The sequence below is a fragment of the Dasypus novemcinctus genome, chromosome 27, assembly GCF_030445035.2.
Source record: "Dasypus novemcinctus isolate mDasNov1 chromosome 27, mDasNov1.1.hap2, whole genome shotgun sequence".
NCBI classification, from domain to species: domain Eukaryota; kingdom Metazoa; phylum Chordata; class Mammalia; order Cingulata; family Dasypodidae; genus Dasypus; species Dasypus novemcinctus.
In genome coordinates this window covers 13,429,772-13,450,999 of record NC_080699.1, presented here as the reverse complement: position 1 = coordinate 13,450,999, position 21,228 = coordinate 13,429,772, and the positions used below count along the sequence as shown (strand labels likewise).

The window sequence follows — 21,228 nt, the reverse complement described above, 5'->3', positions numbered from 1 at the left end:
GGCCAGCTCCACAGGGTCAAGGAGGCCCGGGGTTTGAACCACGGACCTCCCATGTGGTAGACGGACGCCCTGACCACTGGGCCAAGTCCGTTTCCCTAGCTTAATACCTTTGATGTTCCCATGTCCCTTATATATCATATTCCTTCCTCTTCTCCACAGAAATATCCTTTATCCTGAATTTTGTGCTTATCATTTCCTTGTTTTTCTTTTTGGTTTTACTATGTATGTATGTATGACAATATACGGCTTACTTTTGGATGTTGTTGAACTTTATGTAGATGGAATCATACTGTATATTCTGTGATTGGTTTTTTGTTTTACTTATTTAGCCCAACATTATATTTGTGAAATCTTCTTTGGCGTGTTTTACTGACTATTTCATAAATAGAGATATGTAGCATTATGGGTAAAATAGCTTACTGAAATAATGGAGCTATAAAGCATTGGAACATTTTTTAGAACCCATAGAGATGCCATTAGATATTTTTACCTCTTTGTTACTTTCTAAGATACTCCTTTATTGCCTGTGCATCTGTTTGTTCTCACTTCTGTTGGTTGGTATAATGGAAAACTATGCATTAAAAAAATTGTCACATAGATATATTTATAGATTCTAAAATATATGAGTAGCCTCATTATAATTGTTTCTTCAGGGCTTTTGCGACTGATATCTTTTACTCTTTTTTTGCAGTATTGCTATGGATAACGACCATCAAAGTAATTACAAACTCAGTAAAACGGAGAAGAAGTTCTTAAGGAAACAAATTAAAGCCAGGCATACTTTGCTGAGACATGAAGGCATTGAAACAGTATCATATGCCACGCAGGTGACCTAAAACTATTACTATCATTTGAATGTAAATGTATTGCCATGCTAATGTATTTTATTAATATGTGTTAATAGTTCCACAGAGAAAAAGGCTGTAATTGTTCAGTCATACTAAATATAGATATAAAAGAGAGGAACTTGCTAACTTTCAACCAATCGATTGTGTTGGTTGAAATGGGGGAAGTTGTGGATATATCTTAATAATAATAACATGAACAACTCTTTTCTGTTTACAGAGCATAATTATAGTCATTATTATATTTAATTTCTTAAAAATACCTATGAGGTAGGTATTTGATTATATGCTATAAAACATTTTTCATTTATTAGACCTTATTTACAAAGTCTTTTCATTTTTGATAACAACCATTAAATATATCATATATATATGAGGGACTTTGAGAATTCTGGGCTATGAATTGGAAGAACTCAATTTAACACCTTATTTGGACATGAGCTGTAAACTGTGACCTTGACTTCTTCATTTGTAAGCAGGTGATAGTGTTACATACCTTTTTGCTCCATTGGATTGTTAGATTCTAAAGAGAACACGTATTTGACAGTACTTAACTACACATTAAAATGTTCCATGATGATAATAAGGTATTACACTTGTTTTGGTTCATAAAATTATAGAATAAGAATAGAAAGGAAAATTAGACATCATCTAACTGAGGCCCAAAGACATACAACTGAGAAGGTAAAGTTGGGATTAAAATCTAGGCTTCTTGACTCTCAGACCAATACTCCTCTTGTATCATGCTGTCTTTTGTGCTCTGTCATAGCTTGGAAATTAGCAGTCTGTTGAGGGGAGGTTTGATTTTAGCAGATAAAAGGCTCATACTTGGAGTTAAATTTTAATGGCTATGGAGAATTTAAACTAAATTCTTGTAAAACAGATTGAATGAGATGATAGATTAGAATTAGTATATTTGTACACACTTAACTGTTTCAGCCAAGAGCCATTGAGGCTGTGAGGCATCCCATAGATTACGCTAGCATGCCCTCCTCTCATCTGTTCTTATCTTCCTTTCTTTTCCTGACAGAGAGGTCAAGAGAAGTGGTAAAAAGAAATGAGTTAAGTTTTCTCTGCTGCCTCTGAAGCTTGTTTCTGATTGGGTCTGTCTGTTCTTTAGGATCTTCATCCCACCTTCATGGCTTCCAAAGTGGCTTTTTATGTAGACTTTGATTAATTTTTCTCCACAATATATTTAAGGGAAAAGAATAAACTTGCAAAGTGAGCTCCATTATAGCTTATCTTTCCAGGGGAGAACACATACTCTTCTTGATGTGTTTTAAAAATAGGTACCTTCATGCAAATTTATAGTCATGGTGAGATTTTTCTAGAGCTTTGATCCTCAAACTCTCGGTAATGGAAGATCACTGCAAAAAAAAAAGTGAAATATTTTGACCTCTCTACATTATGCTTCTTACTACTGGAAAACTACTTGACTGAACAATTATAAATAAAACAACTATACACTTAATTATACTGCAGCTTTTTTTTGTTACCTTTTAATATTAATACACATGCAATAGGAAATCAGTTCCTTCCTTCCCTCCCCCACTGTACTAATTTTTGTTTGGTTTGCCTTGACAGCATCTTTGTGGACACTAGTGTTCCTTGAGTCACGTCTCACTATCTTTCCAGATTTGGCAGCGGAACCTTGACATTTTGAAAGCTTTGCCATTCTTTAGATTTGAGAAGATGGCAATGTTTTTGTAACTATGGCTGAATATAATCACGTTATTTTGGTACTTTAATTAATAAACTTCATTGGATGAGGTCCAGGGGCAAGCCATCTGAGACTAAATTTATATAGTATTATAAAATTGTATTATTATGTGCATATGTATTATAGAATTGTGTTTGTTTATTATATGCTTGTGTATACTTGCATATATTTAAGATAATGGCTGTCCCATGACAGAACCGTTATTTATTTTGCAATTTTATAATAATTCTACTGCATCCTTTTTAAAATTTTTTAACTTTTTCATTATTTTTTATGTCAACGTTACAAATTATTCAGTTAACACAAGATAATAACTACAATAACAATAAACCAGCTTTAGTCAGCAGATAACTCCCCCCTTATTTTCGCTCAGTCCTCAGTCTTGAAGGATTTGGGACCATGTCCATTCTGACTACCTCAGGCTGAGAAGGGACATAGATATCATGGGGCAGAGGAATGGAATTGCTTTACTTGCAGTTGAAGATATTCCTTGCTTTTGGGATGGGGCTGGTCTGGCATCATCATTTTATTAGTTGTCCAGGGTAGGCCCAACGAACTGGAGAGTGGGAGTTGACCGCATACCTGCTGGGTTCAGGGCTCATCTGGTATAGGAACAATCTGAAGGTTTTTCTTCTCTTCTCAGGTAAAGTTCTTTTTTTTTTCTGAAGATGAAGCTTTGAACTGCAGCTGGCTGCATGCGCTTTCAGAGAAACCTCAGAGTAAAGCAGTGTGAATGACAAAGAAATTTGGTTGTTTCTGTGACATGCATTCTTTTTAAACAAGGTTCTAGATATTCTCAGTTTGTGTATATGAAATTAACACATTATGTACTAATCTCGAGCTCAGTATAAATTGGGGTATGGCAAACTACTGCCCTCAGGCCGAATCTTACTTGTAAGCTAAGGATGGTTTTGCCTTTTAAAAGGTTGTTTAAAAAAACAAACAAGATTATGAAACAGTAACTTGTATGGCTTGCAAAACCTAAAGTATTTTTTATCTGGCCCTTTTCAGAAAGAGTTTGCTGACCCCTTGTATAAATGATACAATTGATGAAAGTAGGCCATAAATAGTTTATTTCCGTTACACTTCAGAGGTTTTAGAAGTCATAGGTCATAAATTGAAGATCTTAAGACTATGTTCAGAAACTATAAAACATTGGCAATAGGCATCAGAAGACTGCAAATGATCATGAAACTTACAAAACGGAAAATTTTAATTGCAAACTGAACCATGTAGACACAGGCAAATTTCATATTTTATGTTGAATAGAACATGTAATTGATTTTTCTTTGATCTTGAACCTTTAGAACCTTTTAAGTTCTTAGGAAAAAATTATAAAATGGTTATATAAAAATGTAGATTCTGGAAAATGACAAAAATGGGCTTGAAACCCAGACTCTTCTGGTCCCCACCTTTTTCTGATTTTCAATTTCTTACACTATAAAGTGGGGTAATATTAACTGCTTTATAGGATTTTTGTGAAGCTTGTATTAATGAGGATCGAGACTGTGAAAGCAAGCGTCTGACACAGAGCAAGTGTTATATTACTGCCTGTTTCTCTCCTCTCTTCTCTCTCCCTCTTTCCCTTTAATTAAAGGGAAATTTAATTTAATTTTAAATTTGTTAAATTTGTATTTATGAACAATAAAAAATGTTATCTTTTAATTTGCATTTATGGTCATTGAGAAAAGAATGTTTTATTGATAGGTTATTAAAAAATAAGTATTATTTGCAACATAGAGGTACTTTTTAGTCTCCAAATATTTGTAAATCAATTTACTTGTTTTGTTTCAAATTAGCAAACCAATAACCAGCATAAAGAAAGCTTTTTTCTTTCTTAATTACACCTTTGTAAAAATATAATCTTATTTAACAGTAAACAGGTTGATATCTATGTATCAATTGCTCACATTACTTTCTTTTTTTTTTTAGAGCCTGGTTGTTGCCAATGGTGGTTTAGGTAACGGTGTGAGTAGGAACCACCTGCTTCCAGTTTTAGAGAAATGTGGACTGGTGGACTGTCTCCTAATGCCACCTAACAAGCCCTACGCATTTGTAAGATACAGAACTACGCAAGAATCCAAGAAAGCCTATGTCGCCCTCAATGGAAGAGAGATAGTGGATGATTTAGGACAGAAGATCATTCTGTACCTAAATTTTGTGGAAAAAGGTATTATTGTGTGGGTATCTGTTTAAGAATGGTCCTTGGCTTTTGTGTGAGTTTTCTTTTCATAGTGCTAACTTGGGGAGAGGGCTCAGTTCCTTTCAAAAAATAGAAAATTCGATAAGTAGCCTCTTTTCATTTAACAAAGATTCAGTAAGCACCTAGTCTGTGCCAGGCAAGGCACCAGTAGTTGCAGGTACAGAGGTGAATACAACATAGCCTGCCTTTAAGAAGCTGGTCCCACCAACGCAATAATACATTTATTATGCATATTACTTATTTTGGAACCCAACTGCCTTATTGTGTTTTTTAAAGTTTAATGTTGAGCACCAATCTATCTTACAGTGTTTGCCCAGAAACTTTCAACTAATCACTTAATAATTAATTGTGATCCAGAAGATTATGTGTCAAGCTTTATATTTATAGAGGACTGCCTTTAGCCTCCAAAGATCTTTAAAGCTTTGTAGTGGCACCATTCAGTAGAACGTCCCTTGATGATGGAGATGTCTACATCTATGCTTTCCAATACCCTAGCCACTGATTAGAGTGATTAAGGAACTGAATTTTAAATTTTATTTAAAATTTAAATAATTTATTCAATTAATTTAAGTAATAGCTGTATAGTCTGATTTATCAAATTGCTTCAGCAGTTTTTTTCATCTTGTCAATTGCCCAGTGGAAATTATATGTGTTGAGGTGAATTTTGATTTAGAGACCTAATATTCTTCTGTTTTATTTATTTGCCAGCAAGATAGGCAATAAAACAGCTCTGTTTAGATGTATCTGGGAAGGTAGATAGGAGGGTGTTATTTGACTAAGTTTGTTTTTGTAAAGTAAGACTCAAAGGGAAACTTTTAAAGACTTTTTTAAAAAGATACGTTTTTGATGATATACTTCTCTCCTTGGTGTCTATATGTATTTAATTTTAAATCTGACTTAAGTTTTACCGATTAAAAACTAGATTATCTCCATATTTTACATTTCTAATCAGGTTTTGAAAAATGACTGAATATTAATCAGAAAATGCTGTCTAAATTTTCCCACCATTCAGTATAGGGAACAACACTGTAAGAAACTGCATAAAGTGTGTTTTTTGGAAATCTTACCTTAGAGCCAGATGCACATCTAAGACTGTTGTGATTACTTTTATAACTTATTTTTAACTAAAGCAGAACTATATCACAAACATTTTGATATTTGTGAGTTGCCGATAGCCACTGTATAACAAATGCAGAAGGTATTTTTAGTTTTTTTTTTTAAACTAAGTATTTGCTTCAGTCTTCATAAGAAAACTAAATATAAATTACTTGCCATATAAATTACCTGTAAAGAAGACTTCCTAAAGGTTTTCTTTGGCAATTTAGATGAATAATTGTGTCTGACACATGATAGGCATTTGGTAAATGTTTATCAAATGATTCACAATATTTATACATCTGAAATTTGATGAATAAAACCTGATATCTATTTGTCTTAGTTTGCCAAAGGGCTGTTGATGCAAAGTGCAGAAATGTGTTGGCTTTTTAAAAAAAACTTTTATTTATTTATTTATTTCTCTTCCCTCCCCCCGCCCCCACCCTGGTTGTCTGTTCTCTGTGTCTATTTTCTGTGTCTATTTGCTGCGTCGTCTTTGTCCGCTTCTGTTGTTGTCAGTGGCACTGGAATTTGTGTTTCTTTTTGTTGCATCATCCTGTTGTGTCAGCTCTCCTTGTGTGCGGTGCCATTCCTGGGCAGGCTGCACTTTCTTTCGCCCTGGGTGACTCTCCTTACAGGGCTCACTCCTTGTGCGTGGGGCTCCCCTACGCGGGGGACACCCCTGCGTGGCACCGCATTCCTTGCGCACATCAGCACTGCGCATGGGCCAGCTGCACACGGGTCAAGGAGGCCTGGGGTTTGAGCCGCGGACCTCCCATGTGGTAGACGGACACCCTAACCACTGGGCCAAGTCCACCACCTGTGTTGCCTTTTATTTTATTTTATTATTATTATTTTTTTAAAAGATTTATTTATTTATTTAATTTCCCCCCCTCCCCTGGTTGTCTGTTCTTGGTGTCTATTTGTTGCGTCTTGTTTCTTTGTCTGCTTTTGTTTCTTTGTCCGCTTCTGTTGTCATCAGCGGCACAGGAAGTGTGGGCGGCGCCATTCCTGGGCAGGCTGCTCTTTCTTTTCACGCTGGGCGGCTTTCCTCACGGGTGCACTCCTTGTGCGTGGGGGCTCCCCCACGCGGGGGACACCCTTGCGTGGCACGGCACTCCTTGCGCGCATCAGCACTGCGCATGGCCAGCTCCACACGGGTCGAGGAGGCCCGGGGTTTGAACCGCGGACCTCCCATATGGTAGACGGACGCCCTAACCACTGGGCAAAAGTCCGTTTCCCGATGTGTTGGCTTTTATATAGGGGATTTATTTGGGGTAAAAACTTACAGTTCCAATGTCATGAAATGGCTAAATCAAGGCACCATCAGAGATGCTTTCTCACCAGAGTCAGTTATGTTTGCTCCTGGTGTCCTGACATGTGGCAGTCAGGCAAGACTGCAAGTCTACAGACTCTCTACTTCTCATGAAACTCAGCTGTAGCCAAGCCCATCAGTCATCTCTCCCTGGACTTCTCTCCTTGAACTCGGCTGTGAGCGAACCCAGAGTACTTTCTGTCATGTGGCTGGGTTAAAATGGTGGCTTCCTTCTTCTGTCTTCCTCTCTCTCTGTGTCTCCATTTATAAATATCAGACCCAGCAAGAAGGCAGAGACCCCAGCTGGCTTATGCTTCACTAATGCAGTCCGATGAAAAAGATCTCATACCCACAGGAAGGGATTAGTCCAAAAACATAATCTTTTTCTTTTTCTTTTATAAAAGTACTTCAAAATGTCACACTATTTGTATTATTTTTGTGAATTTTTGTTATTAAATGATTCAAAGATGAAAACTGCTTGATTAATCCCTAACATGAAATGTGAATTTTACTGATTTTCAAATTGTAATTTTTTTTCTTTATTCTTTTCCTTCTAGAACTAGACCTTCTAAAACTTTGAAGGACACAGGGATTTCCTTATATATGCCAAGCAATTCTTTATATATCATATCTTTAGTTCTTTAAAAAGTTGAATGTTATTTTACATTTGTTTTTTACTTGACCATAGCTAGTATCAAGAGCCTAAGAACAAAAATGAACACTTAAATTCCTGTATAAAATATTTAGAGATGATCTGAATTATTAATAGAAGGGCATACTATAGATATTTTGAGAAATCATGTTTCTTATTGAGATTTGAAAAGTGACTCAATCATGTTCCAACAGAATTCTTTAATAAATATTGTATTTGCTGTTGGTGATTGCAGTGAACAAAATGTGCAGTATTAATCTTGGTCTTTATTTTTAGACTTCTGATATGTCATGTGCCTTTTAGAACTTCTGTTTCTGAAAGTGAGGATTGGGAATTTTATGAATTGGTGAATGGATATTGGACAGAATTACTTATACAGGAATTTTAAGTTTTGTATATGACTATTTTAATTTGTTGTCTTACAGCACAGTGGAAAGAATTGGGGCTTCAAGCCTTACCTCCAGGCCTCATAGTAGTGGAAGAAAGTATTTCTTCTGAGGATGAAAAATTGCTTTTGGAAAGTATTAATTGGACAGAAAATACAGACAACCAAAATGGTAAGTAAAACTTTTAAACTCCGATATTTATAAGTGTCTGCAAAATGCCAGCTCGCTGTTCCTCCTTCCTTTCTTCCCCTTTGGTTTATAAAACTCTTAACATGGGAAGCGGATGTGGTTCAACCAATTGGGCTCCTGTCTACCATACAGGAGTTCCAGGGTTTGATGCCCTGGGCCTCCTGGTGAGGGCGAGTTGGCCCACATGGGGAGCTGGCCCACGTGGAGTGCCGGCCCAAGCAGGAATGCTGCCACACGTGGGAAAGCTGCCCTGCGCAGGAGTGCGAGCCAACGTGGAGAGCTGGCGTAGCAAGATGACGCAACAAGAGACACAGAGGAGAGACAATATGAAGACATAGTAGAATAGGGAGTTGAGGTAGCACAAGAGGGTAATCACCTCTTTCCCACTCTGGAAGGTTCCAGGATTGGTTTCCAGAGCTGCTTAATGAGAATACAAGCAGACAAAGAACACACAGCGAATGGACACAGAAATCAGACAATAGGGGGCTGGGCGGGGGGAGGAGGGGATAAAAAACAAACAAACTCTTAACGTTCCTTCAAAATTATTTGAAAGTAGCCTGGATCCAAGGTTAGTCAAGACATACCAACAATTCTTAGGAGTCTTAATAGTGAATAACATTTATATGGCTATCAGTTTTCAGCTCAAAAATGGAGTTATATTTGTTAGTCTACATTTGTATAGCTAACATTAACAAACTCTTTCATATAATAAAATGGAGTTATATTTGTTAGTCTACATTTGTATAGCTAACATTAACAAACTCTTTCATATATATTATCTTACTTAGTCCTTTCCACAATAAATCAAATTTCCTATAAGGAATTAGCAATTCAGTCCCATACCATTATAATATAGTAAGAGTCTCCTGGAAATATTTGCATATTATAGTTAAACCTTGTATTTTAAAAGAAAATATCTGGGAAGCGGACTTGACCCAATGGATAGGGTGTCCATCTACCACATGGGAGGTCCGCGGTTCAAACCCCGGGCCTTCTTGACTCATGTTGAGCTGGCCCATATGCAGTGCTGATGATGCATGCAAAAGAGTGCAGTGCCACTCAGGGGTGTCCCCCGTGTAGGGGAGCCCCACGCGCAAGGAGTGCTCCCCATAAGGAGAGCTGCCTAGCACGAAAGAAAGTGCAGCCTGCCCAAGAATGGCACCGCACACACAGAGAGATGACACAACAACGAAAAAAAGAAACACTGATTCCCAGTGCCGCTGATAAGGATAGAAGTGGTCACAGAAGAACACACAGTGAATGGACAGAGAGCAGTAACTGGGGGGGGGGGGGGGGGGCGGGGAAGGGGAGAGAAATAAATTAAAAATAAAAAAAAAAAAAGAAAATATCTCATGAATCTTAATGGAATCTGTAATGCACTTAGTTATTGCCTCAGATTCTTTCCAGACCATTAGCAGTCCTGTGAGTGGCATTCTATAGGACTGGATGAGACTCTTTAAGTGTTTGTTATATTTTATTTTATTATTATTATTTTTTTAAAGATTTATTTTATTTCTCTCCCCTTACCCCCCATTGTCTGCTCTCTGTCCGTTTGCTGTGTGTTCTTCTGCGTCTGCTTGAATTATCCTGGTGGCACTGGGAAACTGTGTCTCCTTTTTGCGTCATCTTGCTGTGTGTGCTCTCGGTGTGTGCGGCGCCACTCCTGGGCGGGCTGTGCTTTTTTCACATGGGGTGACTCTCCTTGTGGGGCACCCTCCTTGCACGTGCGGCACCCCTGCGTGGCACGGCTCTCTTTGCATGCGGCAGCACTGTGCGTGGGCCAGCTTACCACACGGGTCAGGAGGCCCTGGGGATCGAACCCTGGATCCTCCATACGGTAGATGGACAGGAAAGCCATGTCCGCTTCCCTGTTACAGTTTTAGATCTGAAAGAATAGCAGGTACAAAGCAGAGTAGTTTATTTTATTAAAGGTGGAAGTTTAGCAGTTAATAAAAGTTACCATTACTAAACTAATCCTTAATGTTGACTTTGAAATATATGAAGCAACTTAATTCTGTTTCTTCCAAATAGTTTATTTTCTTTTCCTACAGTTCAGAAATCTTTAAAACACAGAAGAGTGAAGCATTTTGGCTATGAATTCCGCTATGACATCAATAATGTAGATAGAGATAAGCCATTAATTGGAGGTAAGTGTTACTTAACAATGAATGCTGGTTCAGAAAACAGTATTATATGTATGAAAATTTTATCATACTTGCTGGGAGCAGATGTGGCTCAAGTGGTTGAACGCCACCCTCCCGTATGGGAGGTCCCGGCTCAGTTCCCAGTGCCTCCTGAAAAAAAACAAAACAATCAACAAGCAAAACAAATGGACACCAACTCAGGGGAGCTGATGTGGCTCAGCAATTGAGTTCCAGCTTCCCACAAATGAAGTTCTGGGTTCAATCCCCAGCCCCGGTACATTAAAAAAAAAAAAAAAAAAAAAAAAAATCGTATCATACTTGCAATATGTTTCATTTGTCATGTATCGGTAAACTTTCAAGATAGTTGATTACAAACTTTTAAATAAGTAATACAGTTTTATTGTAAAAAACTCAAACATTGAGATACAGCCAAAGTTCCTCTTGAGCACCATCCTTACACCATCCTTATTCTGCTACTTCTCAGAAGGAAGTACTGTTAACAGTTTAGGATATATCCTTCTGATCTTTTTTTTTTTTCAGGGACCAGGAATCTAACCCGGGAGCTCCCATGTGGGAGGCAGGTGCTCAACTACTTGAGCTCCCTGATCTTTTAAAAAAATGAGTTTACACACACATATATATACACCTGTGAAAGTCCATAGTTGTTAGCATGTATAGTGTTATGTCATACTGGGTGTGTTGTATATTCACATATTATGTATGCTATTGCAACTTACTCTTTTACCTCCATGATATGGTTTAGAGAGCTTATGTATAGTCTTTAATTTTCTGAATGTTCCGTTTTACCTTATTCAATTAATTCCTTACAGATAGACATTTAGGTTATTTCTGGTTTTTAGCTTTTTTAAGTAATGCTGCTGTATCTTTTAGATACCAGACTAAACACACTATGAAAGAGTTTCTTAAGGAAATGTGGAATTGTTGTGGCAAAGGTTATGTTCATTTAAAATTGTTATTAGATACTGGCAAATTGCCCCCCAAAACAGTTGTAGCAGCATATTCTCACCAAGTGTGTAACCCCTTCCCCCATACCTACCAATATATGATATTTTAAGACTTTTAATTTGTCATTTGCTGATTACTACAGTGTTATTTCTATTTCCTTCTTTGTGAATTCCTTTTTTATCCTTTGAATTTTTTACTAATGGGTTGTCTATTTATAGGAATTTATTATATATTGAGATTCTCTGGTATAATTTTTTTTGGAGTTAAATTTATTTTTAAAATGAATTAATTAATTTATCCCCACATTTGTGCTCCCTCTCTTTTTTAGGGGGTTCCAGAAATCGAACCTGTGACCTTCTGTGTGTGGGGGAGGCACCCAATCACTTGAGCCACCTTTGCTCCCAAATTTATTTATTTTTATGATTTTGGTCTAATTTAAGGCTTTCCTTCCCTCATGAAATAACATTTCCTTTAGTAGTAACTTCTACTTTGAAATGTGTGGGTTTTTAAAAAAAAAGTTATTTGAAGTAATTAAATTTAAAATAAATGGTATAATTTAAACTAAAAAAAAGAAAGCGATCAGGCTAATTTCCAGTATATAACATATTAAATTTTATAATTTTATTGCTATTTTACAGAATATCAAAATTGGACATTTTGTTTGATAGAAACAATGAAATAACTTAAAAAAGTTCTTAAAAGAGGTTTTTATAAAATTTTGATAGAGCTGACTGTTAAAAGCTATGAGATATTTATCACAGTGACTATGTTTTTATTCTTGGGTAAAACCTGCAAAGCTAATATTTTAATATATTCACTTCTCTGTTTACTGACTACAGGTCTTCCTGATGTTTGTGATAGCATTTTGGAGAAATGGTTGAAGGAAGGTTACATTAAGCAGAAGCCTGATCAATTAACCGTAAACCAGTATGAACCTGGGCATGGTGAGTATTTCTTTGTTTAAAGTCCCAGGCATATATTTCATAACTCAGTAGATTCTGTAACTCTCTGAGATCAAAACTATTCCTTGTTAGCTCAGACTAACTGCTTAGGGTCATTTGCTTGTGTGTACTACCTGCATTAACCTTAGTCCCTTACAAATCTACACTTCAATCCTTTGAGGAACTTGCATCTTAAAGTGGAAACAGACTGACACAAATATGTAGCTATTTGAGAGGAGGAAAACAAACAAACAAAAAAATTGCAATGATTTATTTATTTACAGAGAGGAAAAAGATTACCGGGAAAACATGAGGCATACATAAGGAAAGAAACTAATTTTCAGGCAGATGGATGAAGGGTAATTAGAGGTTTGGGACTTGGTTAGATGATCTTGCTCTTTTTTCTCCTCTCTTTGAAAATTTAGGAGACATAATTCTAGGGTGATATGTTAGTGAAAAATCTTTGATTTTGGTTTCTTGTATTTGTTAGCAGCAACTTCATTTGATATTTGTAGTAAACAAATTATTTTACTAATGGCAGGAGTTGAGGTTTTTTCTTTTGTTTTTCTTCATTTATCATGTCGTATTATAATTATCTGCTTCTCCATTGGTCTCTTAGCTCCCCGAGGAAAGGGACTGTGTCTTACTTGCTTTATACCCTCTCCTGTAGCAAAGTTCCTTTTACTTAGAAGGTGCTCAGTTAACAGGTTGGTAGGGTGGTGGAGGAAGGTACAACTTAATTACTGGTTTGCTTAAAAGTCACACGTGACTATTAGGTTTTGCAAGTGGTGGGGGTGTATGGTTATGGAATGACTTTGGTGTTTATCTTTCACACCTTTCTCTTGAGCTGGTGTTAGATAAGTGTCCTAGTTAAGTAGTGACTCTCAAGACTTTAATTTTATAGTCAAGTCGCAATGGGACTTGAAGTTAAGATATTTTTAGTTTACATTTCCTTTAAGTTTAGTCATAGTCCTTCTAAATGTTTCCTTTTAACTAAAATTATAGTACCTTCCTGATTTCCAAATAATTTTTTTACCAGAAGTGTGAGACTGTATTTAGTATTGTCTTAAATTTACTGCAAGGAACATTTAAGTGACATTTATTCTATTTTCCATTTCAGGAATTCCTCCCCATATTGATACACATTCTGCTTTTGAGGATGAGATCATTTCTCTCAGTTTGGGGGCAGAGGTAAATGTTCAACCACTTTCATTAGCTGTAAATATACACTTTACCTTGTAAAATATCTTTTTCATAGGCTTTTCGACTTTGCTTAATTAAACTGAATTAAGATTTAAAATGAAAAGGATCAACACTTTCCTTTCTCACAGAACCTGAAATGGTCACAACCTCTCCTTTTATATGTCCAGTGGTTTGTCTTTCAGCTCATCAGATGCCAGGAAAACACCTGTAATTTAGTTTTTCATGCATTTCACTCTTAGTAGTTAATTAAATAAAATCTGGATTTACCTTGAGTGCACTTTAGTCAGCTTTTGATTTTATTGATGCAGCATTGCCATCTAGTGGCAAAAGATAGTAGCTGCGGGCCATAGGAAAAGGAAAGAACACTTAAAACGTGTCAGGAATTTTGATAAATAATTCCACATGTTACTTGATTCAGTCCCTTCAAAAACTCTGGGCAGAGGAGGTAACATTCTCCTTTTTATGAGGAAAAAGAGGCCCAGGTATTTTTTTTCCCACTGATTTTCTGTAGCTACACTTTGATTGAGTTGCTAAAGAAGATAGAAAAAACATGATTTAAAGTGATCCATACAAACGGAAGACAGTATTTTTAGCTAGAATTCAGAATTTTAAATTTATGAGAATCCTTGAAATATGAAATCATCTTATCTAACTAGAGATTACTTCAGAATCTGATCTTGTTCTGGAGGCAAATGCTATTTTTTTTTTCTTCATTCAGTATTTGTAAAATTCCCATTACAAGGTCTTCAGTGCTTTGGCTTCTTTTAGATCATGCTGGATTTGTATGATCATGTTGATATTGTGGCCTGAGAATTAATGCTGTTTGTTTGATATGCAAACAAACGGCTTATCAGCTACACCTGTGGATTCTCAATAGAAGCTGTCAGCAATGAAGAGGGGAAGGAAAAAGAAAAAGGCCTTCTGTGTCTGGTTTATTTTTATTCTTATCATGGCTTGGAGCTTGAGGAGACCAATAAAGAATATCCCTATCTTGTCTTCCCAGTTTGGTAGCCAAGTTTAGAAAGGAGACAAGGATAAATGCGGATAAGAGTGTCAGCTTCACTGCTGGTAAAACTGTTGGAAGAACACGGCTTCAGTTCTGTAGCCCTGTGGACTTGTTAATATTCCACCTCTGAATTAGAGACATATCTACCTCGCCACTGTCAGAGCTAGACAACTGGATACCTCTGCCTCAGCGACAGAGCCTGTTGCTATAACGTTAAGACAGCGAGGAGCTTGGGTTAGATCCTACAAACCAGCATGATCTGAAAAAGAAAGAAAAGGGCTGAGCTAAGCAAGGTGGTTCCACTCTAACCAATCAGATAAGGCTTTCTTCTTTTCTACTGTGTTATAGGTGAAGGAGTGAAGAAAAGCATGTAGTGTTTTCCTATACTTTCACTCCTAGGGAAATTTCCTCCCTCTATGGAGATAGGAATGGGGACTGAGTGTTCCCCCAACACCCTGTAAGGTCTTTACAATTGTTAATCAAAAGTTGTAAAGAAGGAAAAACTTGCTCTTTATGAACTGAAAATCTCCTGTAATCATCATCCCCATGTGGTGTCCCTGGAGAAATATGTGCTTCAACTGCCAATTTGAATGATTGGATTTTTGGTAAAAGCCCTCCTTTTTTTAGGATTATTAATATATTGCTATATATTGCTGACCATAGTTTACTTTGATTGTATTTTTACCTGATATAATATCTTGTAACATTAGCATTCATTAATTTAGTTTCAAAGAAAAACAGTTTTATATATGCACTATTACCCATATTCATATTTCACATGAGGTTTCACTATGCTATACAGTCAAAGCCCTCTTTTTTAAAAATTAATTAATTAATTAATTTCTCTCCCCTTCCCCCCTACCCCAGTTGTCCGTTCTCTATGTCTATTTTGCTGTGTCTTCTTTGTCCACTTCTCTTGTCAGCGGCATGGGAATCTGTGTTTCTTTTTGTTGTGTCATCTTGTTGTGTCAGTTCTCCGTGTGTGCAGTGCCGTTCTTGGGCAGGCTGCACTTTCTTTCGTGCTGGGCGGCTCTCCTTATGGGGCGCACTCCTTGCGCATGGGGCTCTCCTATGCGGGGGACACCCCTGCGTGGCACGGCACTCCTTGCATGCATCAGCACTGCGCATGGGCCATCTCCACCCAGGTCAAGGAGCCCTGGGGTTTGAATCCCGGACCTCCCATGTGGTAGACGGCCGCCCTAACCACTGGGCCAAGTCCGCTGCCCCAAAGCCCTCTTTATAATAGCTGGAAAGCATGTGTGTTGTAAGTTTATGACAAGAATAGTATGCTTAAAAGATAGATTTGAAGGGCAAGGGAACTTTTGTGATTTGTAAAAGTTAGTTTACTGAACACTTCAGTTAATGCTATTTAAAAGTCTAGTATACTTGAAACTTTTATTTCATCTATAAAATGGGATTAAGAGTATCTCTTTCCTGGCTGAAGGAATGTGATGGGGATAAAATAAGTTAATACATGTGAATATGTTTTTCAAACTTAGAGTAGCGCATACATATAAAGGCTTATTAAGGTATTCTTTTAGTGCTCCTTCCTTGAAGCCTTCACTTCTGTAATAAATGTAATAAATTCTTAATTTCTGTAATAATTTCCAGTGTTCACCAGAAAGAAGGCTGCCATCTTTTCTTCTTGCATTTATCTGCTATTATACTCTGTGCTATTCTGTTAGTTTTAATGCTGTGTAATTACTTGAATTCTCTCCTTGCTCTGGCCCCAGACCTAGAATCTGTACCATACCTTTGTCCCTTTTTCTTTATTTTCTCATCCTTGACATCTTCAATTGTTTTAAGAATTTATTATAGTGCCTACATTAACTTTCATTTTATTCCAAGAGTTTCTTTTTTTATTGTTTTGTTTGGGTCTCCTCAGCTAAAATCCTTTATCCGTATAGCAAATCTGTCTGTAAATCCTCTTGCTGCTTCTTCTCAAGTGGCTCTAGGCTTTCATCACCTCTGGCCTAGATTTCTGCCATGGTATTCTTATGTGTCCCTAGACTCTAGTCTCTCCCCACTTCAGTTTACTGTGCATAAACATATTGGATTAATCTATCTTTCTGAAATCCTTACCGGAAAAAACATTAGCTAGGTGGGCTTTGTATTAAACCTAAGTGGCCTTAGCTTGTTAGGTGGTATTAGACAAATGAGTTTATCTCACACGTTTTTCACCTTCTAAATGTAGTCTGTAGTGTGGCTAATCTGTTTCATGGAGGAGACAAGTGAGATGATAGATGTGAAAGTGCTTTGGAAAGTAGGCTGCTTTATATGAAAACAAGACAGAGACTGATTATCTCTAGAATAAAATCCTGTCTTCTCTGCTTTATATGTCAAAGTTCTGCATAGCCTTTACATGACTACATGACTTTATTTCTGATTTTTGTAATAAGCATCTCATGCTGTCATGATAAATTGGAAGAGAGCAATGGAGGTTGTTTTGGTATGGTAAAACAAAACAAAAAAAACCAAATAAGCAAAAAAACATGGACTAGAACTACAGAGTCCTGTGCTTGAATTCTAGTCATGTTATTAATTACTTTGGGCCCCTTAGACAGGTTATTTAATTTTTCTGAGCCTCTTCTTATATCAGTATATAAAATGGAGTTATTTATTCATTCATTCATTCAAAAATATCTATTGAAGGCATTTTTTTTATGTCAGACACTATTCTAGGTGCTGGAAATATAGCAGTAAACTATTTTTTCTTTACCTTTTTTTTGTTAATCTTATTTTTTTTATTTTTTAAAAGATACTTAGATTATACAAATGTCATATTAAAAATATAGAGGATTCCCATATGCTCTGCTCCCCACACCTTCCACATTAACAACATCCTTCAGTAGTGAGATGCAATCATGCAATTGATGAACACATTTTGGGGCATTGCCATTAAGTGTGGATTAAAGTTTACATAGTAGTTTACACTCTTTCCCACACAATTCTGTAGGTTATGGTAAAATTTATAAAGGCCTGTATCTGTCATTGCAATGTCATTCAGGACAATTCCCAAGTCCCAAAACTGTCCCCGTATTACTCCTGTTTTTTCCTATCCCTGCCCTCAGAACCTCCAGTGGCTATTGCCTCCACATCAATGGTATGATTTCTTTCATTGCTAGAATCACAATAAGTCTATTGTAGAATACCAGTAAGCTTACTTTAGTCCATAGTTCATTCCCCAATCCTGAGCATTCTGAGATGGTGATGTCCACTCCACCTCTAATTGAGAAGGGACTATCATCCTGTAGGGCTGATGAATGGGACTCTCTTGCTTGCAGTTGTAGACTCTCTTGGTTCCTTGGTATGGTAGTAGTCCATTCTCACCTCCTTGTTTGTTGTCTGAGTGAGCCCAATGAACTGAAGAGTAAGTATTACAACTCTGATGTGATTGAGGGCCCAGCTGGCACATGGACAGCCCAAAGATTTAAGTCACTTGGATGTACACCTACCAACTCTAATGGTAATTATAGGTTCAAATAGAGGGACAGAAGAGCCATGTGTAAGGAAACCACAACTGAGTCCAACTCTGTCACTCTGGGGAGCATAAATTCCAAAGATGGGCCCACTGTCAAGGCATCAAACACTTGAGCTGTCTGCCTTAATTATAGGGTCAGAATGTCTCCCCGAGCCTTCAGGAGTGGAAGACAATGTCACTGTAAATATAGAACAACAGCTTTCATCAACTTACAATGATGAAAGGGAAAATGGCAAAAAAATTTTTAAATATATTTTTTCATTATTTTTATTATCCCAAATTTTTATTTTTAATTTTTACTGTTTTAAAATTTTAAAAAAAATTTATTTCTTATTTTTAAAACTATCATTATTCATTTTCTTATTAATCATATTTGGCTATTTTATTTAAAGGCTCCATTTTTGAAGATGTTTTGGATCACAGAAGGTTTACAACTGTGGCAGGGAAGGATCATTGGTGCGGGGTGTCAGTGATGGGAGATACTTGGGAGGAAGCTTACCTGGGCATACATATAAGGCATATGAATGTGTTCATATGTTCATGGGGCATTATCACAGTGGGTGGAGATTCAAAAACAATATCTGAAGGAATATCAAATTCCTATCCTGGGGAACTCTGCCACATTTTTTAATAGATCAGTAAGAATCCCCTGAGTACAGGGGCAATGACTAGTGAAGGAGGATGGTCCATTGACAGACCCTTTATATTGATGACTGTGCTAATGAACCTTTACTCTTGAAATGGAAACTTAGCCTAGTGACGTAGGGTGCCTAAGAGTTGCCTCCTGGGAGCCTCCTTGTGCCTCAAATGTGGACTTTCTCTAAGCTGAGCTCAGCATATAAATACATTACCTTCACCCCAGTGTGGGATATGACTCCCAGGGACGAGCCTCCCTGGGACCGAGGGATTACTACCATGCACCAGCTAGCAATGCAACTGGAAAAAGACCTTGACCAAAAGGGAGAAAAGGTAAAGACAAATGAGTTTATATGGCTAAGAGACTTCAAAGTGAGTCGGGAGGTCTTTCCAGAGATTACGCTCATGCATGTCTCAGCAGGATCTCTTTGACTGCCAAAGCAGTAAACTATTGACAACGCCGTCTGTTATTTTCAGGTTTATATTCTGGGAGATTAGGTGTGATAGACAAATAAGCAGAAAAATATCAGATAGTGGCAATTACTTTGCAGAGAATAAAAGTGGTATAATGCGAGAAAGTGATTTTATCACAAACTTTGCATGCTTTTAGCTGTAACTGCCAAAAACCTGTTTGAAAATTATTATACAACCAAAAAAAGTTAATATCTCATATAAAAGAAGTTTCCAGGAAGGCTGGTTTCAAAAGTTTTAATTTGCTGGCTTAGCTCAGTGATTTCTTCAAGAAACCAGGTTCTTTCCACCCCTACCCCTACCCTTTTTTCGCTCAGTTCCCAGCTTGCCAGCTCTTCTCATGGCTGCAAGATGGCTGTTTCAGTTCCAGGTATCATGATCAGATGTGACAATGTCCATTATTTTTCTTTTTAAGGGCAACTTTGCCAGAAGCCTCCAATGACCTAGAACTGAATCTCTTCCTTATCTATAAATCAATCACTTGCAAGGGGAATGGAGTTACCAAGAATACCAAGAAGAACTTAGATCAAAGATTGGCAAACTATGGTCTGCAGGCCAACTCAAGCCCACCATTTGATTTTTTTTTTTTTAAGATTTATTTATTCCCTCCTCCCCTACCCCCGTTGTCTGCTCTCTGTGTCCATTCGCTATGTGTTCCTCTGTGTCTGCTTGTATTCTCATTAGGCAGTTTGGAACCAATCCTGGGAGAGAGGCGATCACTCTTGCACCACCTCAGCTCCCTGTTCTGCTATGTCATGTTATTGTCTCTCCTCTGTGTTTCTTGTTGCGTCATCTTCCTGCGCGAGCTCTCCACATTATCTGGCACTCCTGTGTGGGGTGGGGCACTCCTGTGCGCAGGGGGCATTCCCGCATTGGCTGGCACTCCATGTGGGCCAGCTCGCCATATGGGCATCAAACTTTGGACCTCCTACATGGTAAATGGGAGCCCAACTGCTTGAGCGCATCCATTTCCCAGCACCACTTGATTTTGTAAATAAAATTTTATTGGAACACAGCCATTCACGTTTTATTACTAATGGCTGCTTTCACACTAGAGTGACACAGTTGAGTAGTTGTGGTAGAGACTGTATTGCCTACATATCCTAAAATATGTATTATCTGGCCCTGTCTGACAGAAAGTTTGTTTTCTTTTGAATATCAGAATTTGCCCCTGAGTTATATGGGCATAGACTTGATTCTTGAACAAAATCAGGGGCCTGCCAGCAAATCAAAAAAGGAGAATGAATGTAAAATAGGGTTTCAATAGTGAAGAGGAGGAGGAGGTTAGCAACTGAGTTATGCCAGATAAGTAAAATTGGGCGTTGGTTTGCTTTTCCTTATTTCCCTTGTAGGTTTCATGGTTGAGAATGTACAAGGCAACGAGAATTGTACTAGGAGTCAAGAGACCTGGGTTCTAGTTGCTGTTTTGTCACTATGTAATTGTGAAATTTTGGGCAAGTCATTCAAGCTTTCTCAACTGCAGCTTCATCAAATTCCAGATATCATAATAATGAAAGTGTATTATAACTTCTTCAAAGGATTATTTATGGGGCTTAAATGAGCAGAGAGGTAAAAGCACGTTCTTGGCATTGAGTGCCCTAGATTGATGTGGATTATTAAGTTTTTTCTTTTCACTTATGTGGCTGCTGAAATGCTCCCCTACCTAAGGGCTAGCTTAGGAAATATGGTGTAGGATGCATTAGCACATTTGAAGAATAATACCCTTTGAAATCAAGCAGCCTTCTGCTTTCTGGTACTCCCTCACTGACAGGTTTTTCCTGCCGTTCAATTGCAGTCCCTGGCCTGGCATGTTTTGAGAGATGCACTTGACATAACCGTCCTTATGATAATGAACTAGTAGTGCTGTTGTGCAAATAATCAAATCAGTTCAGCAAGTACCATAAGACTCGGTCAGCTGAGTATGAAAAGAGCATTTAATGTGCATCTACCTAAAACCAAAACCAAACCTTTATTC

At 37.4% G+C, this 21,228-nt stretch overlaps 1 protein-coding gene across 3 annotated transcripts in view; it reads left to right on the top strand.

Moving 5' to 3' along the window:
- ALKBH8 (alkB homolog 8, tRNA methyltransferase) overlaps positions 1-21,228 on the top strand; it is a 90,915-nt gene that overhangs the window by 5,918 nt on the left and 63,769 nt on the right. For all 3 annotated transcript variants that reach the window (XM_058289410.1, XM_058289411.1, XM_058289412.2), the window contains exons 2-7: positions 692-827; positions 4,498-4,735; positions 8,256-8,387; positions 10,457-10,552; positions 12,355-12,459; positions 13,577-13,647. In XM_058289410.1, the coding sequence (XP_058145393.1) occupies positions 692-827; positions 4,498-4,735; positions 8,256-8,387; positions 10,457-10,552; positions 12,355-12,459; positions 13,577-13,647 (778 nt within the window). The remainder of the gene's footprint in view (positions 1-691; positions 828-4,497; positions 4,736-8,255; positions 8,388-10,456; positions 10,553-12,354; positions 12,460-13,576; positions 13,648-21,228) is intronic.